This window comes from Muntiacus reevesi, chromosome 5 (genome assembly GCF_963930625.1).
Source record: "Muntiacus reevesi chromosome 5, mMunRee1.1, whole genome shotgun sequence".
Classification (NCBI taxonomy): Eukaryota; Metazoa; Chordata; class Mammalia; order Artiodactyla; family Cervidae; genus Muntiacus; species Muntiacus reevesi.
Genome location: NC_089253.1, coordinates 80,458,770 through 80,484,360, shown reverse-complemented (window position 1 = coordinate 80,484,360; position 25,591 = coordinate 80,458,770). Strand labels below are relative to the sequence as shown.

At 37.8% G+C, this 25,591-nt stretch overlaps 2 protein-coding genes across 18 annotated transcripts in view; one reads left to right on the top strand and one right to left on the bottom strand.

Annotated features, from left to right (window-relative positions):
• CEP170 (centrosomal protein 170) overlaps nt 1-17,267 on the bottom strand; it is a 132,979-nt gene extending 115,712 nt beyond the window's left edge. For 5 of the 14 annotated variants that reach the window (XM_065935633.1, XM_065935628.1, XM_065935636.1 and 2 more), the window contains exon 1: nt 16,503-17,265. The gene's annotated coding sequence lies outside the window, so the exon portion shown is untranslated. Of the gene's footprint in view, nt 1-15,558; nt 15,579-15,878; nt 15,898-16,502 lie in introns of those variants that run through there. The other 9 variants (XM_065935624.1, XM_065935629.1, XM_065935638.1 and 6 more) reach the window with 5 other exon arrangements.
• A 195-nt stretch (nt 17,268-17,462) lies between these two features.
• SDCCAG8 (SHH signaling and ciliogenesis regulator SDCCAG8) overlaps nt 17,463-25,591 on the top strand; it is a 248,408-nt gene continuing 240,279 nt past the window's right edge. The window contains exon 1 of one of the 4 annotated variants that reach the window (XM_065935615.1): nt 17,463-17,675. In XM_065935615.1, the coding sequence (XP_065791687.1) occupies nt 17,609-17,675 (67 nt within the window). In that variant the 5' untranslated portion in view covers nt 17,463-17,608. The remainder of the gene's footprint in view (nt 17,676-25,591) is intronic. The other 3 variants (XM_065935616.1, XM_065935619.1, XM_065935618.1) reach the window with 3 other exon arrangements.

Below are 25,591 nucleotides of genomic sequence, written 5' to 3'. Positions count from 1 at the left end.
CCTACAAAGCTTAGTTCAAGCATCTATCATGCTATCATTTAAACTATAACTTATAGCATTACTGATATCTGCAATATTATTATATGATTATGTTCTCTAGATTGCAATGTTACCATATGTTTCTAGTTGGTGAGCTCTTTGAAGGTAGGCAAAGTCTGTATTCCTCCATCCCTCTTCTTTCAGGAAATGCTTAAGAGAAACCTACCAAATTCAGGCACTCTGAGAATTCAAGGTGCACAAAGGAAAAACAAAAAGAAAAGCCTGCCCCAGGAACTCAATCCATAGGGAATGCCGGTCAGAAGATGCCAATACAGAGACAAGTCTAAGGTGATACCGGAACAAACAAGAAGCTGCCTTACTCCAGACTGGGAGGGGAACACAGAGGGGAGCAGCACTGCAAGTCAGCACAGGGCTGAGAGGCCTTTCCTCGGCTCTGCAGTGTGAGTGACAAGATATTTTTAATGAATGAATGAGTAGCTCTATAGAGCTGCTACAACTCTTCTGGAGTTGAGAATAATCTGGAAATCTGCAAGCATAAAGGGTGAGAAATGAATCATTTAACCTTTGCTACAACTAAATATAGCCTTTAAATCCTGGTTAACTCCCTCATCTCCACCACCTCCCTGCCTTCAATTGTCTCTCTTATTCTTTATCTCCTTGTCAGATAAGGTCTTTTGGCAGCAGCTGCCAAAGTTTAAAGCTCTGACATTTGGAGGTCACAGGGAGGAGGTAAACACTGACCTAGCATCACAGTCCCATTTCCAAGTTCCTGGTAGCTACAGTCAGCTTTAAAAATTGACTCTCTTATTAAATCAGAGTTCATTTCAGGATCTAATGGGATACAAATGGGGTATTACAGCTTTAAATTAAAAAAAAAAAAAAAAACACAGGGACTGCAAATGTTCACCACAGAACACATTCTCATTACACTTTTAAGTTTCAACATTACATATATTTTACTGCTTTTGTTTATATATTTTTTTTAAAGTTGCTTGTCACAGTTCAAATGGAGGACCGACAGCAAGAAGAGTATGTGATTTTAATTACTGTAATGTAGAGCCTTGTGATAGGTAAAAACAGTGTACCTGATATATAATAACATTACAAAAGAAATTTGAAACAATGCATCACATAACCCCCAGCAAAGAACGATTTTAGTTGGATTATTAGGTTTGAGCAGAAAAATAAAACTATTACACAAATGATCATCTGTGTATGCAACCACTTGAGCTAAAAAAACCTGTTAAGGAAAGTCTGTCCTTACGCTCTGGCAATCACTTGGCTGATTACCACCAGATGGCTTTACAGAGAATGAACTTCCTCTCATAACCCTCAATTCCTGCAGTAAGAAATAACCGATGTAGGAAACGTCAGCACTATCAATCTACACAGCTGAAAATGCTTTCCTCAACTGCTATAATCCTTATTTTAATAAAACCCTATCACCCACATGACAACTTTTCTTCTGCTATTAGCAGGCATGGAAGGGTGACAATGATCTCCATGGGTTTGGTCCAGTGCCCAGCTCTGTTTCCTGAATGAACAAATAGTAGGAGAAAGGAAAAAGAAAACTTACAACAAAAAAAAAAAGTGATCAAGTTCACCTCCTGAAACTGTCATCTAATGAGCATCTAATTTATAAATTAAATTAACTAAATCGATGCATCAACTGCCCATCTAGGCCTTTATAACCTGTACTATGTCTTTAAAAATTACTTTAAATTAAGACACTATTTTAGAACACTTTAAGGTTCACCACAGTAAAACTGAGTGGGGAAGGTACAGAGATTTCCCAATACTCCCAACCACCAAACATGTAGAGCTCCCCTCATTATCAGCATCCCCCACTAACAGTGATACTTTTTTTTTTTTTAAACAATTCTTGAACCTACACTGACCAGTATCAAAGTACCTAGTTTACATTAGGGTTCACCCTTGGTATTGTACATTCTGGGGGTTTTGACATACATATGATTGCATGTATCCCTCATTACGGTATATTGAGTATTTTCACTGCCCTAAAAAAAATCCTCTGTACTCCTCCTACTCAACCCTCTTGCACCAAACCTGGCAACCACTGGTCTTTTTACTGTGTCCACACTTTCCTACAATGTCATATAATCAGCCTTTCAGACTGGCTTCTTTCATTTAGTGATATGCATTTAAGTTTCCTTCGCATCTTTTCACAGCTTGGTAGCTCATTTCTTTTTAATGCTGAATAATATTCCATTCTCTGGATAGTGATAGTTTATTCATTCACTTGTGAAAGGACATCTTAATTGTTTCCAAGTTTTGGCAGTTATGAATAAAGCTGCTATAAATATCATGTCTTTTTATTCTATCATATCTAGTACCTAAAAGATAAGTGACTAAATTTTACATAAATGTATAAATGCAGGACTACTACTTCACGTTTTCCCCCTACTAGAGCCCGAATCAAAAATATCCTCAACACTAAAAGCTCTGCCTCTGCCTCTGCCACCTCATATTTCTGAAAATGAGGAAAACACTAGGGCTCCATTTCAGCTAAGGCCTCGGGATCAAATGAGGGGCAGACATGACTGACCACTTGTTACAAAGGCAAACACATACTTCTCTATAATCTTTTACTTATAACAGATGTGCTACGCTGCGCTGTGCTCAGTCGCTCAGTCACGTCTGACTTTTTGCGACCCCATGGACTGTAGCCTGCCAGGCACCTCTGTTCATGGAGATTCTCCAGGCAAGGATCCTGAAGTGGGTTGCCATGCCCTCCTCCAAGGGATCTTCCCAACTTGGGATCGAACCCAGGTCTCCTGCATTGCAAGTGGATTCTTTATCATCTGAGTCACCAGGAAAGCATATGCCAGACAGTTCTAAGAACTTCACACACACACATTCACATAGCTGTTTTTAACAACAAAAATGACAGAAGGTTTAGGAAATGTACAAACATTATACAACAGTTACACAGGAAAATTCCATTTTACAGAGTACTATAAAATGAATTAATCTATTTTTCTTCATTCATAAGGTTACTTAAGTATGACCCACTAATAAGAGGGCGAGAGTGTTAAGACAGAAAAAGTTCACAACCTCAAGGAAGCAAAAATAGACAAACAAAAGCTAAGTAAATGAATAAGACAATTTCAGTGACAGTGGGAAGCTATGAACGTGAAAAACAAGAGCATAATATAAGTGTTAGGGTGGTGCAGTTTAGGCTGGGTGGTCTGGGAAACATCTCTGAGAAAGTGATATATTCAAGAAAGAATATATTCAAAAATTCAGCTTTGCTGTATAATTAAATTGAGATGAGGGAGATAATGAAATACACTCCTGGGAAAAATGTATTCCTTTTAAAATCCCCACCCTCATTTGAAATAGTACAGTTAATCCAAAAAGTTAAATCCACAGCTGTGCTTATTTTGGATACCTACCAAGATACTTGTTCCATGATCATGTGAACAAAATCTGTACTGGGAAAACTTTTGCTTTCATATACTCTTGATTATTTTGGAACAACTGCTCCAAATTTTACTTTATAATCTGCCATATATACTATTAATTAAATCTTGAAAAAAAACAAAGCAAATACATGTTGGAAAAAAAACCCAATTTATGAAACAACTTTTGCCTAAAACAGCATTAGAGTAAAAAATTTTTTCATTAAGAAAAATGAAGATGACATTTCAAATATCAATAGTCATATATTCTATATCTGAGTTTACTATGTATCTTCAAAAGACTTAGATTTGATGGCAGGATTTTCTATAAATTATCTAGGCAGTAAAGGTTACTGCTAAGTTTTCTCTGCCAGTTTATGAAAAATGTAAAGGCTGATTTGCTTGCTTTTGTAGAACTGTATGACTTTGTTAAAACATAATTTTGTTTTACACCAACAAATCAATTAAGACTCAGATTCAAAGATTTATCAAGTACGTCCTTTGTTCCAGTAACTGTACTAAGTGCTTATGCTTTCATACAAGCATAAGTGAAACAAAACAAGCACGTGAGAAACATGCTTCCCTAGAAGAAAGTTGAAGTTAAATGACTTAAGCAAGGTCACAAATCTAATACTAGTAGACAGAAGCTATCTGAATTCAAACCTGGGCTTTCAGATACCAATTAGGAATCTGGAGTTAGCAGATACAAACTATTATGTATAAAACAGATAAACAACAAGGTCTACTATACAACACAGAGAACTATAATTCAATATTCTGTGATAAATCATAATGAAAAAGAATATGAAAAACAATATTGATGGATGTATAACTGAATTACTTTTCTATACACCAGAAACTAACACAACATTGTAAATCAACTATACTTCAATTAAAAAAAAAAGCAAACAACTTTTTCTGCTTATCATTACTACCTTTTCTCCTCTAATTCACTATAAATAAACTGTTTGGGAGGTGGTATAATAGTATCAGTACAATAGATGAAAACTGAAATCAAAAAAGTAATTTAAAAGTCTCAAAATATGTTTTAGACAAGGATACATTTTGTGAATGTATCAGAGAAGCACTTACTATTTAATAGCAAGTTGCTAATTACTAGCCTGAATTATGCACTATTTCTTTTTACCTTCATGTTAAATTATAATGCTAGTAAATATACCAGTCCTGTGCAAAAGAACTGCGACAAAAGGCTTCTGCATTAACATCTACACTGTCCAACACCTGAGCCACAGGCCACGTGTGAACTACTAAGCACCTGAAATATGGCAAATGCATTTGAGAAGGTTTTTTGTTTAATTTTTATTAATTTAAATGCAAATATTCACCTACCGCTAGTGGGTTCTCTAGCTAGATCAACTTTATACAGACAGGAATCACAAGATAATTTACATTAAGGATAACTTCAGTTAAATACTTCATACCTTTCGAATAGAAGCACACAGAATAGGAGGATGAAAATAATTTACATTGAAAAGAGAAATTCTGGTCTGATCAAATAAGCATGATATTTTCAATGATAAAGGTATATAGAATTCATTCATACAAATTAGTAAGTTACATAAGCAATCAAGCCTATCTTTGGCCAAAAATTTTCAATAGTCGCTTCAACTGTTACTATGTCCATAAGTTTGTTTTTTCACATATAAGTCATTAAACAACTGATGCTTACAAAATTAGGTTCTTAATTATCAGAATATCATTTCAAAGAATACATTTACTACATTTTAAAGAAGTGATTTTGATCATTATATTTGAATTCTGTCAAATGGCAAACTTATTTTTAAGAGTATATGGTATATATAAATATCAAAAAAAAGGAGAAAGCAGTTTTAGAGCAGGACTCAGTATATATATTTAGTAAATTTGGATTTCCAAGGCCAAAGTAACTTTTGGATTTTGAGCATGATACCCTTAGACAGCAGCTTATTTTAAAAATCTAGTTCTGACAACTAGCTCCTCATACACTAGCAAAGCTGGAATATAAATGAACCTAAGAATATCTTACCTTTCAGAATCTATGTCCTAAAATTAACTTTCAAATAAAGGGATAAATATATTATCATATGTCCTAAGAGCTTATTATTTTTTAAATCTAAGTTTTTACATCTTGAAAATTGTACAAAAAAATTATTTAAAACTGTTTTAAAATGATTAAAAAGTATGAAAAAAATTTTAAAAACCTTGAAAAAGTAAAGTACAGACAGTATATAGTGTCTAAGAGTGCTTTCCCTCCTTGTTTTTGGTGCTACGCTTTAAAGAACAGTCTGTTTTTGCTAACCAACTTCCTTACCTTTCAAACATTCTTGAATATCTTCTGACAGTTTACTGAATTTCTGTCCTCTCTCTTCCTCTCAACTGCCTTACTGAATCATGGTCAAAAATATCCTTATAATTGTAAGCTCAATAATCTTTAACATTCCTATTACATCACCTCTTAATATCGCCGACCATTCTTACCTTCTGGAAACATTACTTTGGTTTCTCTGACTTCTCTGGTAAGTCTCTACTTTGTCTTTAAGTCTATTTTTTAGGAGGTCAGTTCCCAATATATGCTCTCTTTGAGACTTCACTGAAGCCACTGGAACCCAGGGATCCCACCCCCTGGCCCATGGACAGGTACTGTCTGTAGCATGTCAGGAACCAGGCAGCACAGCAGGGAGTGAGCAGCGCAAGAAAGATGAAGCTTTATCTGTATTTACAGCAGCTCCCCACTGCTCACATTACTGCCTCCTGTCAGGTCGGCAGAAGCATTAGAGTCTCACAGGATTGCAAACCCCACTGTGAGGGATCTAGGTTGCCATACAAAAACTGTCTAAAATTGTCTTCCACGAAAACAGCCCTCGGTGCCAAAAAGATTGGGGACAGATGTACTGGACTTCAAATACAGTTTATTAAGCGACACATCTAAATGTCAAGCCAAAACCTCTTTTATAAGATATAGACCTGATTTCTAATTACTCATAAATCATTTTCATTTCCAAGTCCCCACTCACCTGTCAGAATCTGAAAAAAAAAAAAAAAAAAAATTGCATCTTTCCATCCTCTGAACATAATCTGCCTTTCCTTCTGTTCTATCTTGATAAATGGCAGTATCAAGAACCCAGGTACTCTCTTCCCCAATCTCTCTTTATTTAGATAAATCACTGAAAAAAATGTGTACATGAAAACATGTATTTTCCAGTACTTCAAAAAGACCACTTCAACTTGGATTGACTGGACTGACAACATGGCAGAGAAGGGAATGGGGGAAATGGGCTGTAATTTAATAAAGAGAAAGAAATTTACAAAGTACTGGTGCACAGGAATTTTTGAAGAATTGATGCCTTTTGAACTGTGGTATTGGAGAAGACTCTGGAGAGTCCCTTGGACTGCAAGGAGTTCAAACCAGTCAATCCTAAAGGAAATCAGTCCTGAATATTCACTGGAAGGACTGATGCTGAAGCTGAAATTCCAATACTCTGGCCACCTGATGTGAAGAACTGACTCACTGGAAAAGACCCTGATGATGTGAAAGACTGAAGGCAGAAGAAGGGGACAACAGAGGATGAGATGGTTGGATGGTATCACCAACTGACTGGACATGAGTCTGAGCAAGCTCCCGGAGTTGGTGATGGACAGGGAAGCCTGGGTGCTGCAGTCCATGGCGTTGTGAAGAGTCAGACATGACTGAGTGACTGAACTGAAACTGAGCACGCAGGAAATACACAATGTTTTGATTTAGAATGCTGAGACTGGAGGAAAAAACTACAGATTGCACCCAGGAAGAAGAGAGAACAGGAAGAGCAAGACCGAGATTAGAAATCCTAGTGATAAAACTAGACCCCTGAAAATTCAAAAAAAAGAAAGGGTCGTTGGATAGTATTCTTTGATGAAACATCCATCTTATACAAACTTCATCACATCTTTGGTGAACAAGACTTATGAACTTGTAATTAACCTAAAATCCATTAGCAAAACAGTGCTAGATTCTATTAATGAATTATGTTCTGAATGTTATTTACAATAATCAGTAGACCTGCTTCTCCAAGACACTTAAAAGCCCATTCTCTTGTCCTCAGGCCACCTTCCCCAAATAAATGTCTAAATTTTACTTTATTTACTGTTCATTTAATTGCATTCTATTTGTTTCCACCTCTCCAATTTACAAATTTTAAATTCTTTAGTCCATATAGGAGATCCTTAACATTCTGGAATCTGTTACAGGAACCACTTAAAATCTTAATGTGGAACCATGCTCTTTCACCACAAGCAAAGGGTCTTATACTTAGTGAATGGCCCAACACAGACTTTTTCACATAAAAGAAGGGTAAGGGAATAGTGGAAGTGGAAGGCAGTGAGGTATTGAACTGAGAAGAAATATTTCATTTCTGGATTTGTGACTGAAGGAAATAGCAGAATCACTGGATTAGAGAAACAGTGTAGTCTACGGCCATACCACCCTGAACACGCCCGATCTCAAAAGCTAAGCAGGGTCGGACATTGTTAGTACTTGGATGGGAGAAACAGTATATGTTTCCTTCAATATCTCTTCAGCTTAATCAAAAACAAAAACCAAACTATCTACCATTCCTCTTCAAAAGCACATACACACAGATGAACATACAATGAATATCCTTCTTCCTGTGTCACTGGTGTCAACTCTGTGAGCTAGCTATTTACAGAAAAACTGAGTTCAGTAATACTCTGCTTAGTCGCCCAGTCGTATCCGACTCTTTGAGACCCCATGGACTGTAGCCCGCCAGGATCCTCTGTCCATGGGGATTCTCCAGGCTAGGATACTGGAATGGGCCGCCATGCCCTCCCCTCCAGGGGATCTTCCCAACCCAGGGGTTAAACCCAGGCTTCCCGCACTGCAGGTGGATTTTCTACCGTCTGAGCCACCAGGGGAGCACAAGAACACTAGAGTGGTAGCCGATCCCTTCTTCAGGGGAACCTCTCGACCCAGGAATCGAACTGGGGTCTCCTGCACTGCAGGCAGATTCTTCACCAGCTGAGCTACCCGGGAAGCCCTAATACTGGAGTGGGTTATCATGCCCTCCTCCAGGGGCTCTTTCCAGGCCAGGGATCAAACCCAGGTCTCCCATATTGCAGGCAGATTCTTTACCATCTGAGTCACCAGGGAAGCCCATGGATACTGCAGTGGGTAGCCTATCCTTTCTCCAGGAATCTTCCTGACCCAGGAATCAAACGGGGGTCTCCTGCATTGCAGGTGGATTTTTACCAGCTGAGCCACCAGGGAAGCCCTCAGTAATACTACTGGAATAGAAAACAGTATACTTCATTTTTAAACTACTGTTTAATATGACAGTGGTTACTACAAAATATTTCAAAAGTACATTCTGAAAACTTAAACCTGAAACAATTTCAAATGATTTAAGAACCCTTTTGTGAAAAACATACCTCTACAGTTTACTTTGAAATGGATCAGTGTAAGAGGCACTGGTGAATAGACAAAGCTTTATGGCCTGATTGGTGATAAAACTAACATAATGTTAATGGCAGAATCAAAATGGTAGGTATGTGAGTCATCACTATGAAACTGTTTCAATTTCCTTGTATATTTTTAACAATTTTTGTTAAAAATAGTAGGGAAAAAATCCAGAACAATAATAAATCACATACACACAGGCTCTGCATTTTACAACAAAACTTATCTCACGAATTTACTCTGGTGAAAAGGAATAAAATAATTTAAAAAGTAGAAACTCTGAGACCAGTATATGTAAAATCTAAGGAATGTAACCAAAGGTGTACTGATAAAAATATTTACAGGCTTGTGTTTTCTCTGAACTAAAAAATAAACTGATCATTCAATAATTAGTAGAGATAAATATTAAAGATTTTTTAAAATAATAAATTTAAAACATTAAAATAAAAATAACAAATGAAAAAAGTTCATTCTTTAAAAAAAAAATACTAAAACCCTTGGCAGATTTTATTTTTTCATTCATTACAGATATCTTGGGCTTGATAGAACTTGAACCAAAACATTTCTTCAAATCTAACATCAAATGGTACCACACTTGTGGTGCTGGGAAGAGGATCACTAAGTGTAATTACAACTTTCATGTCTTTTGTATCTATCCATCTAATGAGTTTTTCAAAATAAACCTCTGAGGTAGTTGGACTATTGCCAGCTTTATTTTATAAACAAAGGAACTGAACTTCTGAAATTAAGTGACATACCTTGTTCCTCCTGCTGTTTAGTCGCTAAGTCATGACAAGCTCAAGATCACACAAATAATGCCTCTGAGGCAATTCCTGATAACAAATTCTTCTCACTGCAACTGTCTCTCCTGTTCAAACCTCAGGAGCAGCAGTGGTCACATCCATCCACCTAGGAAAGATCTTGTTGTTGTTGTTCAGTCGCTAAGTCGTGTCTGGCTCTTTGCAACCTCATGGACTGCAGCAAGCTGAGCCTTCACTATCTCCCGGAGTTCGCTCAAATTCATGTCCATTGAATTGGTGATGCTATCTAACCATCTCATCCTCTGCCATTTCCTTCTCCTTTTGCCCTCAGTCTTTTCCAGCATCAGGATCTTTTGCAATGTGTCAGCTCTTCACATCAGGAGGCCAAAGTATTGGAGTTTTAGCTTCAGCAACAGTACTTTTCATGAATATTCAGAGTTGATTTCCTTTAAGATTGACTGGTTTGAATTTCTTGCAGTCCAAAGGACTCTCAAGAGTCTCATCCAGTACCACAATTCAAAAGCATCAATTCTTCGGCTTAGCCTTCTTTACGGTTCAACTCTCACATCTATACATGACTACTGGAAAAGTCCATAGCTTTGCTATATGGACCTTTGTTGGCAAAGTGATGTCTCTGCTTTTTAATAATAATAGTTTTGTCAGGGGCTTCCCAGGTGGCACAGGCTGTGGCTCAGATGGTAAAGCGTCTGCCTGCAATGCATGAGACCCGGGTTTGATCCCTGGGTCAGGAAGATCCTCTGGAGAAGGAAATGGCAACCCACTCCAGTACTCTTGCCTGAAAAACTCCACGGACAGAGGAGCCTGGTAGCCGACAGTCCACGGAGTCGCAAAGAGTCAGACACGACTGAGCAACTTCACTTCCCAGGTGGCACTAATGGTAAAGATCCACGAATGCAAGAGACGTAAGAGAGCCAGGTTCTGTCCCTAAGTAGGGAAGATCCCTGCAGGAGGGCATGGCAACCCATTCCAACATTCTTGCCTGGGGAATCCCAGGGACAGAGGAGCCTGGTGGGCTACAGTCCATAGGGTCACAAAGAGACACGACTGAAATGACTTAGCACAGGTTTGTCACTGCTTTCCTTCCAAGGAGTGGGCATCTTTTAATTTCATGGCTGCAGTTACTTTCTCAAAGAGTGATATTACCTAACCAGTTTCTAGTAGCTCTCAAGATGCAGAATACTGTATAAAGAGGCTATCTTTGTGTAAAAGAGGGTAAATAGTATAAATATATATACAGTATTTACTTAAATTGAAAACAACTCACTGGAAGGATACATTAAAAAATTACCTATTAGATTGGGAGAAGTGGTTAAGTCAGCAGATAAGGTGGATGGGTGAGAGGATTTTTCACATTATTTTTCAAATAGTTTTTTTGGACCATTTTAATGTGCCATGTGAATGACTACTTAAGAATAAAAAAAAAAATAGCAGTCCATCACTCTCTATCCCTTTACTCTGATTTACTTTTACTCACAGCATCTATGCTTGACTTTATATATAATTATACAATTATCTATATCCACACCAGACAGTAAGCTTCAACCAACTCCCTTAGTACTAGAGTATATAATGATTTTCTCTTTAATTAAAAACAAACAAACAAACAAAACATTCAAATGGTTTTCATTATTCTTGTTGACACACACACAAAGGTGACCTTTTTCCTCCAGCATACTTTATGTAACTTTTTTTCTATTTATAAATTTGCATGGTATGTCCTTGGCTATATCCAATACATGCGCAGGATGAAGATCTAAGAGGGCTTGCTTGTTAAATTTATAAATGTCAAAAAGCCAGGAAGAAAAGCTAATCCCTTGGATGACAGAATCATTATTCAAGAAGATCTCAAGTTTTAACTACCTTCAATTAGATGATATTTAAAAGGGCTAAAGGTAAACATTGCTTAAAAACATTATCTATATGTATATACAGAATGGGAAAGATCCTAACATAAAAAAGGTGCATGTTTATATTGACCACATCAGTGATTTCCAGACAAATTTTTCTAAGAAACAGAATGGGAAATAACAGAAGGACAACTTTTTATTGCTTATTTAAGAACATGAAAACAAAACCCAAAGATTAATACCAAAAGAAACTTACTACCTACCAACACTATCATTTCATAAAAAACGGTCATTTTAACACCAGAAAAGTAGAAATATAGAATGTAAAAAAGAAAATAATCCCTTGAATTGGATAAATATAACCTGAAAAACCACATAGCATTTTTCTGCTTAGAACTGGTAAGATATTACTGTTGTTGTAGTTAACACAATTTTAGACTGTAAACACAACTGTATGGCTTGAATTAAGGAAAGGGATAATTTCACTACATTGCGTTCAGACCACAACTGCAGAACTATATGTGGAAACAGAATCAGAATGAAAAAGAACAGCACTGAGGAAATTGACTGATAGCTATCTAGTGATAGAGATGAGGAAGGTAAAGGAAACTGTATCATATGAAGTTGTAGAGGTTGCAGATTTAATTTAGAAAAGAGAAAACTTGGCAGAGAATCACTATATTGAGAAAAACCTTACTGTATCTGACAAAAGAACTATAACCAATGGAATAAGTTACATAGTAAAGCAGATACTAGCTCAGTTTAAATAACAGCATTCTAATATAATTTCCAAAAGCTAAATTAGCCATCCTATGGCCATTTGTTCATGGAAGTGTTGCTCATGGAAAAGGTGGGCTCAGTAAGATTTCAGGGATTAGTAATAAATGGCACCTTGTTTAAGATGACTTCTAAAGTATCCTCTGATTCTAAAATAATGTGAATTCGAAGGAAATAAATGTTATTTTTAAAAACTTACTGAAAAAGATGAGTGAAAACAATTTTGGCTTCAGTCAAAAAGACAAAAGTTTCAGTTAACAGGCTTTACCACTGAGTAATGAATGACACAGAGGCAAATATCCACTAACTCAGGACCTCAAGTATTTTCAACTTTAGGTGTAAAATAAAACCTCACTCATACAACGGGTGCATGAATTACACAGAGACACACAAAATGCCTGACACTTTGTAGGTACTCAATACATAGCAAGTATTACTCATTGCCTGGAGAATCCCATGAAAAGAGGAGCCTGGCGGGCTACAGCCCATGGGGCTGCAGAGTCAGGACACGACTGAACAACTACGCGCACATGTACGTTACTCATGTATTCAGTAAATATTATGCTCCAAACAGTAGTATTTTCTATATTATTTGTTAGCCACCAATACACTTAAGTAATAACTTGTTCTCTGCTGTGTTTTTTTTTTTTTTCAAACCTATGCAATGCATGCTTGTAATTCATTTCTACTTCTATGCTTTGCATAGTCTCTATTGGATGAAAGAAATTTCTATAACCTTGCTTTTGTTGGTTTCCTTTCTACCCCTCAACAGGAGTGGGATTTACTTTAGTACACATCAGCTATGTCATTTATTTTGCCCCCAAAATATAATATACTGTTGCAAAATCATTTCAACTAAACTGGACTATATATCCAATTTAATCAAGCATACTACCAGAGAGCAAGGAGATCAAACCAGTCAATCCTAAAGGAAATCAACCCTGAATATTCACTAGAAGGACTGATGCTGAAACTGAAGCTCCAATACTCTGGACACCTGATGCGAAGAGCTAAATCAATGGAAAAGACCTGATGCTGGGAAAGATTGAGGGCAGGAGAAGGGGCCGACAGATGATGAGATGGCTGGATGGCATCACCAACTCAGTGGACATGAGTTTGAACAAACTCTGGGAGATAGTGAAGGACAGAGAAGCCTGGCATGCTGCAGTCCATACAGCTGCAGAGAGTCAGACACAACTTAACAACCAAACAACAACTACAACAGATGTTTTCTTACTCTTTTAGACAGCCTACACTGGCTAACTCATTGCTGAGCACTTCCCTCAAGAAATATTTGAGTAAATAAAGACCCATTTTACCAAGGGTAGTTATTAGAAATCTTAGTTATTAACAAAAGCTTATGAAATAAAAATAGTTTGAAGTTTCTCCCCATTAGAGGAAACCCATTTCTTACTGAAACACATCAACACTTAATGCTTCAGTCAATAATATTTATCCACCAAATTTTTTTCAGACAGTATGCAATTCTTTTTTTATATACTTGCAGAATAATTCACAACTATACAGATATTTCAGTTGGCAGTTTAATATGTTGTCTGTTATTTATAGGCACAGTATACTGCTTATCCCCCCAGTGTTCATGATAAAGAAGAAAAGAAAATCACTACACATTAATTAAAATACCAAGTTATTTTTCAGGGACAGAATTTTGTTGAGTAAAAATCATACTGACAACAAGTTTAAACATATACAGTATTTAGTACTAGCTGAGTGATAGCTGATCACTATCAGATGCAACAATAAAACTAGTTTCCAGAGGCTTTTGGGTTTTTTTAAAGAGATAAAAGGAAACAAGAAATTGATACTTGGAACAAATAAATCCCTAAGCACAGAGTTTTAAAAATCACCTAGATATTCATACTAATAGACACAATGTATGATAATTTTACAGTGTAAAGCTGAAAAACTTGCAGATAGTTATTTACTTCCATAATAAAGTAATTTTAGCACACCATTAAATTTAAAAGTAGAATACATTTCAAGTTTGATTTAATTCCACATGGTGATTACAGATTACTTTTAAGTAAGATGAAATTTAAGAGACATACTAATTCTCTTTTAAAAGTTTATCAAAATATAGTGTAGAACTAAAAGATAAAAAGACAATAAAACCATTTTATGGCAAAAACAACTGACTAAAAGAGTATGATTTTAATAAAAAAGTTCAACGTGAATTTTCTTCCCTCAAACAGTAAGCTCTTGTTTAACTTGAATATAACAAAATTCACTGAATTTAAGAACAATGAACTTCATGAGTTCCTACAGGGCAGTTTCATTTTTAACAGTTATAAAGTTGATCATACTATAAAACAGTACTGAATAGCAGAAGATAACATTAAAATATGGTTACTAATATGAAGTAGGGGGAAAATTCCAACAGTTTCTGTTTTATGAAAAGTCCACTTTAAGGCCTTTTCCTGTATCAATAAGTTAATTTATAAACTAAAGTTCCTCTTCATTAGTATTACTTTTACATCAAAAGAAAAAGACTAGAATAATACAACTATGAGGTATCAATAAACTTGACTGTCACAGACAACTCAAAGAACATGCAGAAAAGCATTCCATAATTTTGATAGGGTAGGGGGACCAAGGGACACAGATGAAAGAGCACATTGCAAAAGAGACCTTGGTTTTATCTGATTCTGCCTTTCATTAGCAGTTGGGCTTGGACAGACAAATCAGTTGACTTTCCAAGTTTTAATGTCTTCCTCTGTCAAGTGCATTTAGATTTTTCAGTTTTAAAACAAAAAAATTCTACAAATTATACGAAAAAGTAAAAGCAGCACTGGTTTTACTACTTAAAGAAATGGCAGAAAAATACAAAATGGTTTGTAACGTGCAATGTAGTATTTCCAGAGTAGAATTCCTAAATCATTGCACATGCCCCGCAACGGTTATATTAGGGAAGATCTGGATACTGTATTCATAATGTAACTCTCTCCTTTCACATCATTCCTCCACCGGGTCCTCCCCTTCCTGCTTCAATCTCTTTTGCTGGTTTTAACGCCAGCAAACGACTGTATGCACTGGAAGCTTAACAATAAAATCATTTTAAACGATGCATTTTCAATCAAGTGCATCATTTACTTCACCACATTTCTTCCAAGCGGGTAAATTTTTATTAAGAGAATAAAAACATGCATTTAAAAATTCAGAAACAGAAATATACCAGGCCTATTTTTAATTTTGAATGCTTAAAAAACAACGGAAAGATGTATCCTACCCTATTCCCTTAGGAACGTGAATGCGTTACCCACCCAATGAAAAAACATTCTGCTGGTTCATCTTCCTGCTACACAAACAGCTTTGTCGTCAGGCCCTTCCTAGTCCTTTCTTCATCGTGATCTAGTAATTTTACATGGATCACCTTGGCAATGCTTGGACAAGCACTGTCCCTGTCTTCCTGGAGCTTACATTCTCAAAAAAAAAAAAAAAAAACCACACACACACAAAAACTCCGCTCAACACTTAAAAAAACAGAGATTTTATGACTTAGGATCTAAAACCCACATCTTTCCGCCCCTGGTTAGGCAGCTGCTAATTCTTCTTTCCCTGGCATAAACGAAGGGACCCATACCAAAGCCCACATTTGAATCTCAGGACAATGAAGTCGACAGGAAGCCACTCTCCTCCCCCGGGTTACTACGGAGCCACAGCCTGCGCGGGTGCTGTGGCCCGGCGGGCTGAGTGACACCACATCTTCCACGCCATCCCACCACGTCCAAAAGGCTCCTCGCCAGACCTCTTCAAACCGCCCCACACCCTAAAACCAACCACACAAAAAGGGTCGACACCGGGAGCTGCTCAGATCGGGAAAAAACCCCTTCTCCCGCTGCAGCGTAGCCATTCCCTCCACTGCTCGGCCCGCACCCCTGCAAACAGCTCGGGAGGAGGGGGCTGCACAAAGCCCGGACAGCCAAAGACGACTCAATACGTGGACACTAGCAGGGGAAGCCGGGCCGCTGGACCGGGGGACTCGGGGTTGGGGGTGGGGGGTGGGGGGGGCGGAACTATGGGGGGATGGGCGTCCCCGCCGAATCCCAGGTCCGGGGGAGGGGGCGGCGCGCGGAGCCTCGGGGAAGCGCCCCTCGCCGCTGGCCCGCACCATCGCCCGCTGCGGGCCGCGCCCGAGCCCCTGCTGCAAACCCGAGGAACAGGGTGTGGAAAGGCGGCGGCGACGGCATCAGAGCGCATCACTTACCCCTCACTGCTGAGAGGGACCGGACGGGGGGGCGGGGCGCGCCGCGTCCCGTGAGTCTTTCGCAAGCGTCCTCCCCCACCCTGTCGTCGTTGCCGCCGCCGCCGCGGTCGAGCTCTGGGCCCCTCGGCGCTGCTGGGCAATAACGTTATTCCACACACGCTCCGCACATAGCGGTAACGGCAAGGAGCGGCCGCTCAGTGCGCAGGCGCCTGGGGAGAGGGCGAGGAGCCCGGCCCTACCCCTGCTCCGGCTCAGTCCCGGCGAACTCCTACTGCGCAGGCGCCGAGCACAGACAATGAAAAGGAGTTGTGCGGGGGGTCTCAACCACAGGCCTCTCCAGCTGCTGACTGCGCAGGCGTACGCCGAAGACCGGCTTCAACAATGAACAGGGCCCGGGCTTTAGCTGGGACCGCAACGGGCTGGGACTACAGTTCCCAGCGGGCAGTGCGCCAACTCCAAGCTGCTGTCGGGTCGCTGGGCTTGATAAGATTGCTAGTGTCAGCCGCTTTCACAATCTACGCCGTTTGGGAAATTCAGAGCTTCTTTTTCTTGAAAATTTATTTAGCAGTGTTGAGAGATGTTGAGGCGGCTGAAGGGTGTAGGAGCTCGTTATTTGCGTTCTTGAGAATCCTCAAGGATCAACTGCATATTAGTGAATTTAGAAGAATAAATAAAGCCTTTCAACGAGCCCTTTCTGTCAGTTAGGTGGTCCAGACAGCAGGATGGGATGAAGGCAGGACTAAGCCTGACTGGGCTACAAAAATGGGCGGAGCCTCCAAGCAGTCTCTTGGCAACCGGATCTGGTCGCCAAACCGCCAAAGCGTGAGCTTCGAGCGCGTTGCCCTCTGGGAATTGTAGTCTTTGGGCAGGTTCGTAGGAACTTCGAGACTGCAGACCTAGACACTGAGGACTACAGCTTCCGACGTCCACCACGAGGGCCCGAGGGTGGAAAAAGGCCCGAAATCTCCGGGATTCCTTGCTCCCCTGTGACAGCAGCTGCAGGAAGCAGGCGGGCGCATCGTGGGGGCTGAGGCCTCTTATTCTTGGAGGGGAGGACACTGGACACTTCCCCACGCAACTCCCATCTCTGGCCCCCGAGTTTGTGCATGGCGAAGTCCCCGGAGAACTCTACCCTGGAGGAGATTCTGGGGCAGTATCAACGTAGTCTCCGGGGTGAGTTTCTCCGAACCTCTGTGCCCTAGTCCCTTGATACCAGGACCTCGTGACTGGGAGCTGACCTGGTGCGATTCCTGACACCTTGGTTCAGCCTTTGCCAGACTGCAGAGAAAGAAGATGGATGTTGCTGTGGAAGGATTAAATAGTTGTGTTTGTTTTTACGTTTAAGCAGCGTTGTTTCCTTTGATTCCCATAGTGACCTGAACCAACTCCCTGATTGTCTTGGGCATCTTTTTTACCCGAGGCCCGCAGAAATTCTTGGTCGGCTCTATGCCTGTTCTGTCCAGTTCTCATACCTGTCTTTACAATCCAGTAAATTCCTGATGCGCTCTTTACACATTCAAATTATGTGTAAAATTGAGTGTGATTTATTGGACCCGGGAGGGGGGGGCGGGGAAGCCCGCTAATAATTATTTTAATCACAACAGCTTCTATTTAGTGGTCTAGGCTATTTACATACATTAAATCACTTAAAACTTACAACCTTATGACTGTCCCTCTTCTGCACATGGGGAAATAGAGGTCAAAGAGGTTAAGTTAGACCAAAGCCAACATAGCTGGTTAGTGGCAGAGCCAGGTATTAAATTCAATCAGACTTGTCTGCTTTGAAAGCCTATGTTTGTCTTTATTAATCCTGTCTCAATTACTGTTACTGAAACTTTATTTAGTTAATTGAGATTTTCTTACTATAGTGCCCGATGAGTATCACAAGAAAATCTGGATTAACTAAAGTTTCACTAATAGTAATCGTGACATCATTAATAAAAGTGACATACTTGTAGATAGTCTTATCTTGAACATCATATATAACATCTAGAAAACCTCATTTCTCTTATTTTAAGGTAGAAGTTATGATATTGTCTACATGGTTCTTGTGAGGAACAAATGAAATAATTCAAATAAAGCAGTGATTCTTCAGACTTTTTTTTTAACTCTTAGACATAAGTAAAAATATATTTTATATGGGTCGTATACATATAGGCTAGGGGCTTCCCAGGTAGTAAAGAACTTGCCTGCCAATGCAGGAAACACAGGAGAGGGGAGTTCGATACCTGGGTCGGAATGGTCCCCTGGAGGAGGAAATGGCAACCCACTCCAGTTTTCTTGCCTGGGAAATCTCATGGACAGAGGAGTTTGGCGGGCTACAGTTCATACACAGTCACAAAGAGTTGGACACAACTTAGCCACTGAGCATGCACACATGCATACAGACTAAAATAAAAGTTTCATTAAAGAATATTTATTCTACTAGAAGTAATTCACTCTACTTTCTGTTCCTTTGCATTTTCTTAACCCTTTAGGTCCTGACCAACAGCTTTAAAAATATTTAAAGCATTTAAAACATTAACTCATTTATTAATTTAGTGCCTACTATATGTTAGACATACCACATGCTGGGGATATCATAAGTAACCAGACAAAGTGTCTGTCCTCAGGGAGATTTTGGATTAATGGGGTGAAGGACAGTAAAATAGCTACAGATTATCACAATAAAAAAAAAAGAAGGGAAAAGATCAGTACTTGACACATAAGCCCTCATTAAATGTTAGCTGCAATTTGTAATTGGTACTTGTGGCAAAGTGAAGATTTTTTGAGGGGATAAGAGACTTGAATCTAGTGAGTCTAGACTTTGAAAGGTTATTATGTATTGTTTCCATCTGTCAGCAGTGTTATAAACTGTCAACATTCTCAGTATTCAAACTGTAAGAGTAAAATCATTGGTCTAGATGAATATCTTCATCAGCCTACTGATGTTTCAAGAGTTGTTAGATACAGAAATAACCACTTCTAACTTTTCATTTGAAAACAAGAAAATACTGTGCAGAATGATAGTATCAGTGGCATTTAATTTTTGAGGTTGTTTTAAAAAAAATTCTGTTTTCCATTATGTTCCTCCTAATTCTTCTTTAACCTTAGTATGAACCTTTATTTAAACATTAGAGACTATTTAATATTAGGCATTTCGATGCAGTTAATTTCAAACTGTTATAGCACTATATTTAAAACCCACAATACTACTTTCAGTAATTATAGAGTGAAGAGTTCTTATTCAAAGATAAGATATTTTAAAATGAAATAAAAACTTAGTGTTATAACAATATAAGATAGTGAAAACATAATCAAGAGCAAACAAAGCCAAGAAAAGTTTGTTATTAATTTATAATGATAGTTTTAGCAATAAATTGAGAAATGCAACTAGGAAATTTTTATGGGTTTTCAGCACTTATCATTTATTTAGTAGCATTTTAATTTTTATGTTTATTTATTAAATAGTTTATATAACAGCTTATGGAAGGAAACAACTAATACTGAAGAGAAGCACGATCAGAAGTTCTTCACTTCACACATTATAAATGACCACTTTTAGATAGGACTAATTCCCTTTAAAGTCAAAATGTGTGTTTCTGAATAAACACAGTATGGTGGCATTATGTTGTATATGAAACTTCTTTATTTAAGCATTTGTGTCTGACAACTCTAGAATTGTGTTACTATACAATCAGATAAAATGTAAAGTTATTTTGGTTTTTTCTATTCACCATTACTTCCCCAAAATGTCTTGTCTAGTTCATTCTTAAAGAAAAGATCATAGATATTCTTGATCTTTCCTCTCAAGTTATTTCTCTGGTTAACTCAATAATTATACATGTAATCATTACTAATTCTTTCATTTGTATTTAGCCAGGAAGTAGACATGTAAAAATGCAAAATGGTTTTATAATTTCCCCATTATAGTTTCTTGTTTTTATAGCTTTTCCTTATTTCTTTACTTTAAATATAATTTTTGGAACTATTCTGTTAATAGTATATGAAGAGTTTGAAGTTCTGATGTAAAAAGAGTCAGTGTTGCTTTCTTGCTTTTGAAACTTAAGTGAATTCTTGCCTCTCCTTGAGCCTGATGATCCCATGGCAGCCATGGAAATAGAGCCATCTACAGACTCCTTACTCACTGCTCATCCTTTCCCTGATGCCTTTCACATGTAGTCACCCTCTGGGGATAACCCTTGTCTGTGCCCTCACTGAGAATTGGAATGGTGTAAAGACTCCTTCAAAGTAACAGTTCTGGCAGACAAACTAGAAAGCTTCATTGCCCTACAGATCTGTAATGTATGCCTACATAGCAGATGATCTAAAAGTTTGTTTTCAGTGGTGAGCACATCCTAGGTATCCTGGGAGTCACAGTGTAATCTAGAACCAAAAGTTCTAGACTTTTAGTTTAGCTTAATCTAGAACCAAAAGTTCAAGACTTCCCAAGTCTGGTTAAGTGTTTATTCACTCTTTCAGTTCAGTTCAGTTCAGTTCAGTTGCTCAGTCATATCTGACTGTTTGCGACCCCATGAATCACAGCACGCCAACCCTCCCTATCCATCACCAACTCCCAGAATTTACTCAGGCTCAAGTTCATCAGTCGGTGATGCCATCCAGCCATCTCATCCTCTGTCGTCCCCTTCTTCTCCTGCCCCCAATCCCTCCCAGCATCAGGGTCTTTTCCAGTGAGTCAACTTTCGCATAAGGTGGCCAGAGTATTGGAGTTTCAGCTTCAGCATCAGTCCTTCCAATGAACACCCAGGACTGATCTCCTTCAGGATGGACTGGTTGGATCTCCTTGCAGTCCAAGGGACTCTCAAGAGTCTTCTCTAACACCACAGTTCAAAAGCATCAATTCTTCAGCGCTCAGCTTTCTTCACAGTCCAACTCTCACATCCATACATGACCACTGGAAAAACCATAACCTTGACTAGACGGACCTTTGTTGGCAGAGTAATGTCTCTGCTCTTTAATATGCTGTCTAGGTTGGTCATAACTTTCCTTCCAAGGAGTAAGCGTCTTTTAATTTCATGGCTGCAATCACCATCTGCAGTGATTCACTCTTTAGGCATCTAAAATTCAAGACCCACAGAATTATATTGGTAATTGTGAAGTATAACAAATACTCCTCCTCTAAATTTAACACATCATAGTACAAGGTTATGAAGTATAAAATAAGCTAGTTCTGTTATAGTATAACAGAAGGCTGTTTAAATTCTATACACTTGAATGTAGGAATGTGATGTTAGAAAGAAGAAATTTGTTAGAAATTCAGTGTCCCAGCCTTAACTGAATCATGTTTCAAATGTTGCTGCAGTATTAGCTGTGGATTCAGTTTTATGCCTGTATACATTACTCACCTATTCTCCAACTTCCTGGCCACCTTTGATTGGGCATAAAGAAATGGAACAAACTTATACTGAAACAGGAATGCATCATTTACTTTCTGTATGCATTTTATATGGTAATTCCTCCTTTTTCTTTTAACGTTTTGTTATTTTAGGCTCTAGATTGAATTTATGAAGAGTATAATGGAGTCAGAGAAAAGAATGCAAAACTAGGATCCAAGTTCCAATTCTTACTGTTGCTTTTCTAATAACCGTCTGTGTTACCTTAGGCAAGTTAATAAACTGTTCTTGGATTCTTGTTTCCTCATCTGAAATATGAAAAGTTTGGACTAGGAGGTAGGATTATTGCCAGTAGGAACCAAGGAGATGACAGAATGTGTGATGAAGTCAGTGGCAGACACTAGGAAATAGTGAGGCTATGGTCAAACTGGGCAGTTTATGCTTTTTCTGAAAGCATTGCAATTGCTTTCTTGCTCTTTCCCTCTTTTCTTCCTTCCTTTTCTTTTATTCTTTTCCCTTCATCCTATAGTATGTGGGTCAAGCAAAATATGTGAGAGCTTGTGTCCCCTTCAGCTACTATCTCAAATCTCTAGATCTGTAATGTCCCTTTTATCAACACTGGATTGGACCATATGAATGTTAAAAAGTTGTGTTTCCTTATGAGATTAAGGAACTAAGTTCATGCAAAGTGAGAAGTTGAATATGGGAAGAAAATATAAAATTTGGGGGTGTGATCTTTTTCTTTGTAAGTTGATTTAATTGGATAAAACTGAAAATAATACTGATGTTCCAATTATACATAAGTAAAATATAAACAAGTGTTTGGTTTTTTTTTTATTCCAGAGAAGGATACATATGTAGAAAGCTGATGTTAATCTTACTAGTCCATAATTTGGTCACTGAATTAACTAGCAGTTATGTTATCTGGACCTTTGGCAGACTTAAGGAAACATGTATATAACTTAAGTAAAAGTTCCTCTTTTTCTCAGTTTTACACATCAAACTTGTATTTCTTCTTCTTTTTTGTTTTTGCTGTTCTTAAATGTGTTCTAAAATTTTAAAATATTTAGGTGCACACTCACACACATTGTCCATGGCTAATGTTTAACTATCAGCCTCACTGAAACCAAGACAGGCAACAATGTAAGGAAGGCCCTGGAAGCATTCATTATGAAACTAAAGAAATACAATGATTTGGCTATTAATAAATAAGGATTGGTAATGCAAATGAGATTTTTCAAACATTTAAATTGACTTTTTTGCTAATAAAATTTAAATTACATATATTCATTTTTTGTTTTATATACTTATATGGCCGTTCTTAGTAGTTTTAACTTTTATTTCTTTTACCAGAATACCAAAAAGTAGTAGCATTTTCATTTTCTCTTCCCTAAAACTAATGAGGTAAAATAAACAAAAGATAGTATTTAGCAGCCCAAAAAGCGTGTTTTATAAGTAAATAATCATCCATGAAATAGTGTAGAACCAAAACAATGGTTTGGTGCTACAAGATTATAAGGGCATTTTCACTTCTTAGACATGTTTGTGCAGGAAAAAAGAGACCATTTTGTTTCTCCAGCTTTAGAGATTTTTAAAAAAGACTTAAACTCTGATCATTTCACCAGTTTATGCTAAGGTTTTCCAAGTTTTCACGTAGTGATATTCCTCTGAGAGACAAAGGTAGGAAAGATAGCTTGAAACATGCTTGTGTGCTTGCTAAAGCAGCCTTGATTATTGGAGAGCTTCATCAAAGCCCACTGGAACATTTAAAGGAATGATTACTAAAGAAGCTCTAAAAAATAGTCTTGGAGTATAACTATTGCTTCATGTATTAGGCCTCGGAAACAAAATGAAACTAAATATGAATTTCAAGTTCTTGATTACAATAGGTGTTCCTGACACCTGGATCAGAAGTGCCTCATCTTGGTGTTGATGGCGATGGGTTGTGTGTGCTGCCTCCCACAGTGGTAGAATAGCTCAGTGTCCTGACTACTTTTCATCAAGTTGCGCCTGTAATTCCAGTGTAGCAGTGTGGGTAGTCTCTCCTCAAAACTGAGCACTGGCTATCTTGTTTCATTACTATAAACCAGCAGTTATCAATCAGAGTGACTTTTTTTTCCCATCCAGAAGACATTTGGTAATGTCTGGAGGCATTTTTGACTCTCACAGCTGGCAGGGAGAGTTTTACCAGCATCTAGTGGGTAGAGGCCAGAGATGCTCCTGTACAAACACAACACATCCCCTTACAGTCAAGAATTACCAAGTCCAAATGTCAATAGTGCTGAGACTGAGAACCACGATCTAGAAGTAGCAAGGTTATTACTCATAGCATTTGCTTTGCGAGAAGCGTGTTTGAGAATAATTTCAATTAAGGATACAGATTGTTTTGGCTGATAATTGTACCTAAGTTCTGCCAGTCTGGCTAGGATAACTTCTTTAATAGGAAAGTGACAGGTGCATAAGTATTCTCAGTTGGTACAAAAAAAAAAGAACCAGGTATATCCCTCATTATGTGTATAGTCAATCTTCTTGATTTCCCAACATCTGTTTGTCTATTGCAGTGTATATAATTATGTTAGTATGTATATATTTGAAAAGCATTTAGCATGTTTTAAAATGTAGTCTTGGGATGACTTCAAAATATCGCTTACCTCCTTAGTTTTAGTTTCAGGATACAGTTCTTGCAAATTCCTTCTGTTCGTCTCTGACCCTAGCAACTGAAGTCATTCATTGCAAAAAAAACCCAGACCTTGTGTAATCACTAAGAAAAGTGGGATGGCTGTTGAGTTCAATATATTAGTATTTCACATAATACTATTTTCATAGTAGAGTTTAACACATAGTCTTTAAATGATAAAAATTCTAAAAGATTAAACAGGAATATCAGGAAAGGGATTAATGGCCTCATAAAACTCTCCCATTATTGTAAGCTAATGAAAGAACTCTACATGTAGGAATTTTCAATTACACATTTTTTTTTTCAGATTTCCTTTTCTTTTCCTAATATAGCTTGTTAGCTTTTAGTCAGATTAAATATAAATAAGTAATTACCCTTTGTCTTATAGATGAAGTCATTTGATGGCTCCACAGAGCCTCCTTTTAGTGTAATTCAAACCCTTTGTTTCCTTTTAATGGATGCAGTAAAGATAAGTGCTTTATTCAGAGGTATCACTGCATAAGTCAAAACTGTGTGAACTAAATTGCTTATCATGTAACACTTCGATTTTTCCTTATCCTTTAACAAATCTCTTTAGAAAATACTGAGTTAGTAAAAAAAAAAAAAAAAACTATTGCTTCTTCTCATTTTACTGAAACCAGAAATGCATCTTACTCATGAGGAATAAAAGGAGGGCAGGCTTGGTTAGTTATCAATACCAAGTTCCTGTCAGAGAAAGGTCTGTGTGGAAATAGAATTGGTGTGGAGAAAATTGCAATGATAAATTTATTGGGTCTCTTGTGTAGATTGCTGAACCCTGACCTAAAAGACCTATTTTTGTTAGTTTACTCAAGGGGAAAATGAGTTGCTGTAAGTGAAGGACCTATATTAGAGATTTTGTAAGATAGAGGATATTTTTTTCTATTAAGTTATGGTATTTTTGTCTGTTTCACACATTCCAATTAATGAGCTTAAAGGAAATAGAATGTATTTTTCAAGGTCCTGTAGAATATATATTTATAAATATATTTTCATCCATGATTGGTAATGAAAAGCTTTTTCATTTTTATAGCTTTTCTTAGGGTTCTCTTGTAGGTATT